The 9,868-nt window shown below is 40.3% G+C and overlaps 1 protein-coding gene across 1 annotated transcript in view; it reads right to left on the bottom strand.

Annotated features, from left to right (window-relative positions):
* Positions 1-5,246: 5,246 nt before the first annotated feature.
* The window catches only part of LOC125026422 (CD2 antigen cytoplasmic tail-binding protein 2 homolog), a 5,232-nt gene continuing 610 nt past the window's right edge, over positions 5,247-9,868 (bottom strand). Inside the window, exons 2-7 of the mRNA XM_047614866.1 lie at positions 9,043-9,268; positions 8,053-8,219; positions 7,666-7,836; positions 7,130-7,324; positions 5,984-6,104; positions 5,247-5,772 (exon numbers count right to left, since the gene is read on the bottom strand). Coding sequence (XP_047470822.1) covers positions 5,585-5,772; positions 5,984-6,104; positions 7,130-7,324; positions 7,666-7,836; positions 8,053-8,219; positions 9,043-9,268 — 1,068 coding nt within the window. The 3' untranslated portion in view covers positions 5,247-5,584. The remainder of the gene's footprint in view (positions 5,773-5,983; positions 6,105-7,129; positions 7,325-7,665; positions 7,837-8,052; positions 8,220-9,042; positions 9,269-9,868) is intronic.

Raw genomic sequence — 9,868 nt, 5'->3', positions numbered from 1 at the left:
TCCCCTTCTCTCCATATAGGCAGGCTAAGTCCACAATCTGACCATTTTTTGCTGTAGACAGGGCAGTTTGTTGGGAGATGGAGGCAATTCCGGTACAAGTATTGAGGGCGGAATGGGTTTGCCAGAAAAGTCTGTCAGGGTTGATAATGCTTTAGCTTGGGTTTCATATGTAACTGTGACGAAACGAACGATCGACAGTGACGTTGTCAGAGTAAGGAGCTGTGGGGGAGATCACGAAAAAATCGGCTCCATTTGGCTGGCCCAAATAGAATATCTAAGATATTTATAGAGGTGGGGATTGTAGAAGCATAGGACGTGTGGAAAAGAGAGTAGTGTTGAGAGAGGTAGTACTGCGGAGAGGTGAACAATAAAGCTGTAAAGTAGTAATAAGGGAGGATGAGTTAGTTGAAGAAAGTTTTGTGGGTTAAGGTGATGTAGTTGAGAATGTTGGGAGAGGTTGAGTGTTGACCTGGGTAGAATGTGATTGTAGGTATTGAGCAGGGGTTAGTAATAGCTGTGTTCAGAGTCGTGGTCAAAGGAGAGCCTAGAGTATGTTGGGAAGAGAAACAGTCCACCCATCAGGGTCCCTTGAGGGGTAAGGATTAGACAACTAAACAGGGAAATACGTGTGTAAACAAGCAAGAGCAGTTTCCCAGCGTCTGTTCTTATGGAATGTTATTGACCAAGGGGAGATGGAAGATTTTGTTGTAAAATTTATTATTGGTAAGGCTAGACCACAAAGACTGCCAGCGGGTGAAGAGGAGTTTTAAAATTAGGGTTGTAGTCAGTCTGGTATATGTGAAAATCTAGGTCAATGAGATGTGAACAAGGTGGCGGAGTGTGCCAGTGTATCTGCCTGTTCATTTGCCAAGGATCCCAATGTGGCTGGGTATCTAGCAAAAACTGAGTTTTGTGTTACGTTTAAGTGAAATATTTGGTCCTGAATTTTGCGAATAAGAGGGTTGATTGGCTGTAGAGATTATCTCACACCTTAGGAAATAGACAGTTGGAGAATTAGTTGAGTCGGGGGCTGATGGTTAATGGTTAATGGTTAAAAGCAAAATAAATGTGCTAGACATCTAAGGTCATATAGCACTATAGTTAATGTTAGTGAAGGATGGTTGGGTTAGTGATTAGTTGTTAAAGCTGGGTTAAGGAATTGGTGAGTGAATGGGTTAGGGTCGGATGAGGTAATGTAAAGGGGTTAGATCAAGTGAAGGATATATATGTGTTTGAGGAAGGAAAACAGGTTGTCAAAGCAGAAAGTGTGAGATTCTGTAAGGATGTCTGATAAGTTGGGATGTCTATGTAGGGAGGACGTGGGCATGACAATAGAATATGTGGGACTGAAAAAGGAACATTCGGAAACCGCGAATGTTCCAATGAAGGATTGTTATACTTTCGTTGATTTAGTGGCAAAGATTGCAGTGCGCGTTGAAGAATTTGAAGGGGAAGGTGATAGAGGGTGGGATAAAGAATGAGGTTGGGGAGGTGGTGTTGTATCAGGAGGGGTGTCGGGAGGTAGAGGGTCTGGGGAAGAGGGTACTTGTGACATGAGGGTTTCACATTTGTATCCAGGAGTGAGTGGAAAGGATAGAGGGGATGGTGGGAGGGTTAATATAGGTGGGGCTGGAGTCGGGGGGAATGGGTTTTGTTGGGATGGGGTAGGAGGATTGGGTGTAGAGAGAATATGAGTAGGAGGAGGATGGATATCGGCAGTCACTTTGAGTGTAGAGGGAGCGGGAGTTGTAGAATTTGAAGGTGGATGAGTATTAGTTTGGGACTCGATTATGTAGTTCTGGATATCTTCAAGAGTTTCTGTAGTGGAGTTGGTTGGGGAGTTTTGTGAGATAAAGGTTTTCTTGTGAGGGGGGGGGGGGGGGAAGAGAAGTCTGGTGTCTGAAAAATAGGGGCAAAGGAAGGTGGAGGTGATTGTGAAGTAGGGGAAGAGGGGGTGGAACGTTTATTCTGTCTGCTGCGGGTAGTGCGGGGAGGGAGAGGGGAAGGTGTTGGGGCTGTAGTAGAGATTGGGGTGTCTGGATTTAGGATGGCAAAAGAATTTGATTGGGTAGAGATTGGAGTGTCTGGGTTAAGGATGGCAAAAGAATTTGACTGGGGAAGGTAGGAGGTAGAAGAGGGGAAGTTAGATGGAGGGGGGTTGGGTTTAGGAGAGGGTGTAGGAGCTTGGGAGGAGGGGGATTGGCAGAGTGAGCGACATTACTGGAGTAGGGGGTAAGAGAAAAGCCTCGTCGACGTGCTTCCTGTCTGGCTTCACGTAGAGTGAGTCCAAGTCTGAATCTGAGAGTTGCTACCTCAGACTCAAATTTGTAGGTGGGGCAGCTTTATAAAATACATTATGGGGGACGCTACAGTTTGCACATGTGCGTGATTGTGCAGGGCAGTTTGATCGAGTATGGCCAGGTTGGGCACATAGCGGGCATCTGGCTGCGGAATGACAGTGTTTGGCTGGATGTCCTAAACGCCAACAATTTTGGCACTGACGAGGAGGAGGTTGGTATGGTCGGACAGGTAGGGATTCCCCACCTATGTAAACATTAAAGGGAAGGTCATGTCTACGGAAAGTAATTTTGGCAATGTTGATGGATTTCTTACGATTTCCTCTGGGAGGAATGGAGTAGCATTGTACATATGTTGCATCATCGTCTGTGAGACAAGCGAGTAAGTCCTCTCCACAATCTGACCATTCTTTGTCATAGATTGGGCAATCTGTTGGGGAGATAGAGACAGTTCCGGTGCAAGTATTGAGGGTTGGATGAGGTTCTGTAGGGATGGGATTACCACATAGATTACTTAGTTTTGTTAATGCTATAGCTTGGTTTTCAGTTGTTTCTGTGACGAGACAGGAGTAGTCGGGTCGGCTACGGAAAGAGACTTTGCCTACTTGTTTTGTGAGGCATTTTTGGAAGAGGAGGGTGTTTTGAGAGTAGGGAGCTGTGGGAGGGATCACGAAAAATCGGTCCCATTTGGCTGGGCTATTTAGGATTCTTGTAGAGGTGGGGGTAGTAGAAGTGCGGGGAGGTGTGGAGGAGGGAGTAGTGTTGAAGGGGGTAGTGTTGAAGGGGGTAGTGTTATGGGGAGGTGGGGAATAAGGTTGTAAGGTAGTAATAAGGGGAGATGGGGTGGTTGATGAAGGTTGTGGGAGTAAAGGGTTGATGAAGGTTGTGGGAGTAAAGGTGTTGAAGTTGAGCATGTTGGGTGAGTAGAAATGTCTCCTGGGGGTTGGTTGTTGATTAGGGTTGATACTGTACTAGTATGCATTGATGATGGGGGAGTTGTTGCAGTGTTCGGAGCCGTGGTCAAAGGAGAGCTGGGATTGGGGCTATTTGATAAAGGGGCAAGCCTCATTGCCCCTAAGAGTGGGGTTACGTCTTCATTATTGGCCATGGTTAATGGTTAAAAGCAAAATAAATGTGCTAGACATCTAAGGTCATGTAGCACTATAGTAAATGGTAGTGAAGGGTGGTTGAGTTAGTGATTAGTTGTCAAAGCTGGGCAAAAGAATTGACGAGTAAATGGGTAAGGTTGGGTAAGGTAGTGTATAGGGGTTAGATCAAGTGAAGGATGTATATGCAAGAAAGTGTGAGAAGCTGTGGGAGGGATCACGAAAAATCGGTCCCATTTGGCTGGGCTAAATAGATTATTTAAGAATTTTGTAGAGATGGGGGTAGTAGAAGGACGGGGGCATGTGGAAGAGGGAGTACTGTTGAGGGAGGTATTGTTATGGGGAGGTGGACAATAAGGTTGTAAGGTAGTAATAAGGGAGGATGGGGTAGTAGATGAAGAAGTTTGTGGGGGTATAGTTGTTGAAGTTGAGCATGTTGGGAGTAGAAATGTCTCCTGGGGTGTTTATTAGGGTGGATACTGTACTAGTCGGCATTGAGGAGGGGGTATTAGTTGTAGTGTTCAGAGCCGTGGTCAAAGGAGAGCCTGGGGTCAGGGAATCGGGCGAGTTTGAATTGGTGGAGCTATTTGATGAAGAGGCAAGCCTCATTGCCTCTAATAATGGTATGGTTAATGGTTAATGGTTAAAAGCAAAATAAATGTGCTATCTAATAATGGTATAAAATTGTTGGCCATGATAAGCCTGGAGTATGTTGGGGAGAGAAACGGTCCACCCCTCAGGGTCCCTTGAGGGGTAAGGGCCAGGTATGGCAGGGGAATACCGTGCCCATGGTTCCCTCAGGCCGTTCAGGACTGACATAAAGTCAGCCTTTCATCCTTTCAGCATGGCTCTCACACCTTAGGAGGTGGATAGTAGAAGGGATTGGTGAAGAAACAAACGAAAAGTATAAGTGGGAAAAAAGACTATGCAAAATTATAGGAGTCGATGGCTGAGTCCCAAGGTTGAGGAGTTCCCTATCATTGGGTCTCAGTTTTCGTCTCCTAAGCCCCCTCAAGACAACAACGGGCAAAGGATTGGGGGGGGAGTCGGGGGCTGAGGCCAAGGCATAGGAGATATCCAGAACTGGGTCTCAGTCTTCGTCTCCGTCTCCTAAGCCCCCCACGACAACAACAGGCAAGGGATTGGGGGTTGGGGGTTATAAAGGGGATCACAAATAATCGATCCCATTTGGTAGGGCTAAACAGACGATTTGTAGTGGGGATAGGAGAAGGACGGGAACCTGTGGAAGCAGGAGTAATGTTTAGAGAGGTAGTAATGAGGAGAGGTCAACAATAAGACTGCACAGTAGTAATAAGGAAGGAGGGGGTAGTAGATGAAGTAAGCTGTAGAGTGGAGGAGATGAAGTAGAGGATTTTGGGAGAGGAGGGTTTCCTGGAGGTTGGGTGTTGACCTGGGTAGATGTGGTGGACTAGGAGTGATAATAGACACTGAAGTCCCAGTCTATGTCTCTTAAGCCCCCCCATGGGCATGGGATTGGAGGGACAAGTTCTGCTAAAGGTTTCTTTTATATTCATTACTTCTGTATAGTACCCTAATTTTATTGATGTGTTTCTCCTTCTATACTTTCTTGGAAATGTTAAACACAATCATTCACTGCATTAAAATAACTGCTCTCAAATGAAAATAACTGTCTTCTAATTTCTTCTCATCTGCAAAATATATACAATTGAAATCTTGCTTTTAAATGGACTCCTTCACATCTATTAGTCCATCTATCATATTCCAATATCTTCTTAATATTCATATGATTAACTGCTCCTTCTTTTAAAGCAATTTCACCATCAAAATCTTCCCTTGTAGGAGGTTTGAAAAAAATTCAGCAGATATGTATTTTTTATAATAAAATTAACATATAAACACTGAATCATTGATTATTCAGTAGTATTATCAACTGGTATTCTTGTTTTTCAAATTATTTATCATATTACTGTTAATGATACCATCATACTAACAATTACTGATGAAATAGTCATTTTTTCATAAGGCTTTATGATGTTCAAGATATTCTATCTGCTAATTCAGTTTAGAATACTTATAAGTAATTGCATGAATACTAAGACAGAAGTATTATATCAACTTTCCAAATACTGTACCTTTTCTATTACCATCAAAACAGAAAAATATAACAAAATTTAATTTTTAACAGTCTAACTTCAAATGCTAAACATACAGGTCGAAATCGATACGTCTTGTTGAATACCAAGTCTCGCCAGGATCCGTAGTTTTCCGCACAAACCCCCCCTTACTAAAATACCCTGACTCTTGCCATTGCAACATCTTCTCACTTTTGAAGGGGCCATGTATCTCTGAATCTTCTTTGTCATCCCAACGTAACATCCACTTGACTTCTATGTTTATAGTAAGGGGAATGGGGGAGAAATAATATCAATGAGACAAGTAATTAAATTATATTTTGATTGCAATTTATATCACTTATAATCCTATAAGTAAATACAATCAGCTGTTCTCATTATCTTTATCATTTTTATTAGCAACCACGTCAGTCTATACTTTTTTCTAGAGAGATGAAGATAATTGCAAAAACACAATAGTGCTTACCTTGTGAATTTTCTTCGTCATCTTCAGCGTCTCCATTCTTATTATCTTTGTCTTTTTGCCCAGTGTCATCTGCAAACATGTCCATTGCAGGTGCAGGAGCTGGTGCTTTTGCTCTTTCCAACTGAAATGAAAAATAGACCGCAATAAGTTTGTGATTTGCTGCAGGCTGGGATGACTGCAAGAAACAGTTATTGCTTAAGAAATTCAGCATCAAATTTCCTATTTCTGTATATCTTGTCTAAACAAACAATATATTGTTTTCTGGAACTTTCGATTTCTGTCATAGCACACAAGGTTGGCCAGATTCTTAATTGCACAGTTCTTAGATTAACAATTTCCTCTATATGCAATACAGATGTTTATGCAGTATCAAGTCTGAATAAACTCATTATACAAGATACATTCCTTCTGTGGGTTAAAAATGTGAAGAATACTACTACACCTACTAGGAAGTTACCTTTATCTCTGACTTGGATGATTTCTTTATATTGTGAAAGCCTACCAACCACCAAGCTTATCTCTCGACACATCAGTGCTATTGCATAAACGCTTCTTCACTTATGAATTAACCCATATGGTGATTTTTGTTGAAAAATATGAGTAGAATAATAATAATAATAATAATAATAATAATAATAATAATAATAATAATAATAATAATAATAATAATAATAAAAAAAAAAAAAAGTAACACCTGATAAAGAAGATATGCAACAGCTTTACAAATTATCAAAGAATTCACATATAGATATCACTCTGATATCCTTCTATGAACAATGTCAGGGATTTTCTTTGGTTTTCTTAAAAAATAACCATCATGTTTTAATAACCATTGGATGATTTTTGTTTTATATATTTGGATTACAAGGCCACTGTCTCTTTCTTAATTTTTACAAGTATTAGAATGTATCAGTGCAGTTTCAAAGATCATTCTTATTGCAATTACAAGCCTTATGTTAAATAAAATCAAACATTTTTCAAGGCAAAGACAAATTGCATCATAAATGTAATAAATGAAATTTCAGAAAAAAGCCACACACTTCAGCATACATCAAAACTAAGGTGCCAATTTACGTTCCTCTTAAAACTTGCAAAAATATTGATGTTGTCAGGTGAGTAACATACTGTACACAAGATGATTCTTACCTTTAAGTTAATCATTTCATATGTTTCTTGATAGATGTCCATATTGCCTGTTTCCATGATATTGTTAGCCAATTCTGTCAGTCTAAGAAAATCTTTCATATTATTGTCACCACCCTCATTATCAAGCTTGCCTGTTTTCTTAAGTTTCCACTTTTGTGCTGAAGATATTTTCTTGTTCTTGTTGCCACCCAGTCTCTAGAGAACACAGAAAACGAAAGATAATGGTTATGTGTACACCTATATGTATATAAATCTCAATATAGGGATATATATGTATGTAAATCAAATTTTGCATGTGTTGTACTAATGCTTTCCTTATTTTCATCTAAATTACTTATTTTATCATGATATAGTTATTCACTTGGCACATTACACACGTATTTGTACAGGAACTGCAGAACAAACTCAAAGTAATTCTTACAATATTGGTCATATCCCTTTTGAATTCTGCCTAAAAAATACAGCTTGGTTAGAAAAAAAAGGTAAATAGTCACACTAACCCCCCTGGACCAGAATCACATGAATCTTCAACATACCTTTAATGCTTTGGCTAGAGTCTCACCAGGCTGCAGTAGACCAATGATTTCTGTATAGTTCTGCTGCAAAGAATCACTCATTCCTTTGCCAGATGGAAGCTCATTATCACTTCCTCCATCACTTTCAACATCTGATCCATACTTGTTCACTGCTTCTTCTTGATGCTTTACCTGGAATACAGATTTAAGAAGCATTAGAGCGTTTTCTTTCTAATCTGTACTCTTCTGAGAAAAATTCTTTTACACATAATGTATGATCCTGAATTATATGGTAATCTGAAACTTAATTTTCTAAGTAAATTACCCAACATTACTGGTTAGTCTTCAAAGATATCAGATAATTGTTATCTCACTTTAGGAACTATTTCATATTCTGGACATACAAACCTTGACCCAATCTATATCATCTAACCATGCATCCTTGATCTGTTCTGTATTTTTCTTGAAGTGATAAAATCCATCCCCATCAAAGTGGCCTTCTTCCATTTCCTCTTTCATGTTGAACGGCATAATCTTGGTTTCCCCTTCAAAATCTACCGTACCTTCTTCTTGACCTGAAATTTTAATTAAAAAATTAATAAAAAAATAAATAAATCAATACAATAACTTAAAGGCTTCCTTCCCTTGACTCACTGGTGCCAGGTACATACACATACATATACATATATATATACATATATATATATACATATATGTATGTATATATATATATATATATATATATATATATATATATATATATGTAGATAAATATATACACACATATACATATACATATATATACATATACATATTATATATATATACATAGACATACATAGAGAGTGAGAGTGAGAGTGAGAGTGAGACAGAGTGAGACAGAGTGAGAGAGAGAGAGAGAGAGAGAGAGAGAGAGAGAGAGAGAGAGAGAGAGAGAGAGAGAGAGAGAGAGAGAGAGAGAGAGAGAGAGAGAGAGAGAGAGGGGGGAGGGGGAGGGGGAGGGGGAGGGGGAGACGGAGAGAGAGAAGGAGAGGGAGAGGGAGAGGGAGAGGGAGAGGGAGAAGGAGAAAAAGAGGGAAAGGGAGAGGGAGAGGGAGAGGGAGAAGGAGAGGGAGAAGGAGAGGGAGAAGGAGAGGGAGAGGGAGAAGGAGAGGGAGAGGAGGAAGGGGAGGGGGAAGGGGGAAAGGGGGGAAGGGGGGAAGGGGGGAAGGGGGAAAGAGGGAGAGGGAGAGGGAGAGGGAGAGGGAGAGGGAGAGGGAGAGGGAGAGGGAGGGGGAGAGAGAGAGAGAGAGAGAGAGAGAGAGAGAGAGAGAGAGAGAGAGAGAGAGAGAGAGAGAGAGAGAGAGAGAGAGAGAGAGAGAGAGAGAGAGAGAGAAAGACAGACAAAAGGCAAGTTACCATCAATGTCTTCATCTCGTAGCACATCATAATTCTTTCCTCCAGGTCCTTCGTCATCCTCTTCGCCACCCTCATTATCATCATCTTCCTCATCAGAATCCAAGGTGTGTTTCTTTTCTTTGACAGGTAATACATCCTCTCTTTCCGAATACTTTACTCCTTTTGATGGCACATAATCTTCATCATCGTCATAGCTGTAAGGGCCTGGGGCTCGCTTTCTAGACATCTGAAGCAGCAAAAATATGATAAGAATAAATATATGGTTGTCTTTCCTTAACAATAAAAAAATTACATAAAAAGTACAACTGACTTTCTAGTATGAAATATGATAATGGGTATCATGTGTCACAAAATAAGAATGAAATAAACACAAATCATAAGAACAAATTTTTAAAAACTCCTTCCATTTCTCAGTGCCTGGATTACTTCCAATCAACATCTCACTAAGAAAACATTAAAAGACAAGGAAATTGTTATCTACACACTCTTTCTTGACCTCCTTCTAAGAAGAGAGTGTTTGGACTTATTTAATGAAAAATCATCTAGATAGTCTGTACGGTCAGTTTTGCTAGAATTTTGCGGAGGGTTACTGTCCTGTGAAAGAGTACCAATAGACACAGAATCAGTGATGTGCAGGTATCTTCTAAACATATATCCTTATATTTGCTATGAAGTTATTTTGAAACATGGCAAAAGATTTATATTTTTTGTGGTTCCTGCCCTATGGATGGGTATTTTAACAACTAACTAATACACTACTTTCATAAGTGTGGCGGTATTCATTTATAACTTTACCTTGAAGAAGTGCTAAAATTATTACATCTCA

The sequence above is a fragment of the Penaeus chinensis genome, chromosome 6, assembly GCF_019202785.1.
Source record: "Penaeus chinensis breed Huanghai No. 1 chromosome 6, ASM1920278v2, whole genome shotgun sequence".
NCBI lineage: Eukaryota > Metazoa > Arthropoda > Malacostraca > Decapoda > Penaeidae > Penaeus > Penaeus chinensis.
Note: the sequence above shows the minus strand (reverse complement) of the source record. Positions and strands in the feature narration are given on the sequence as shown.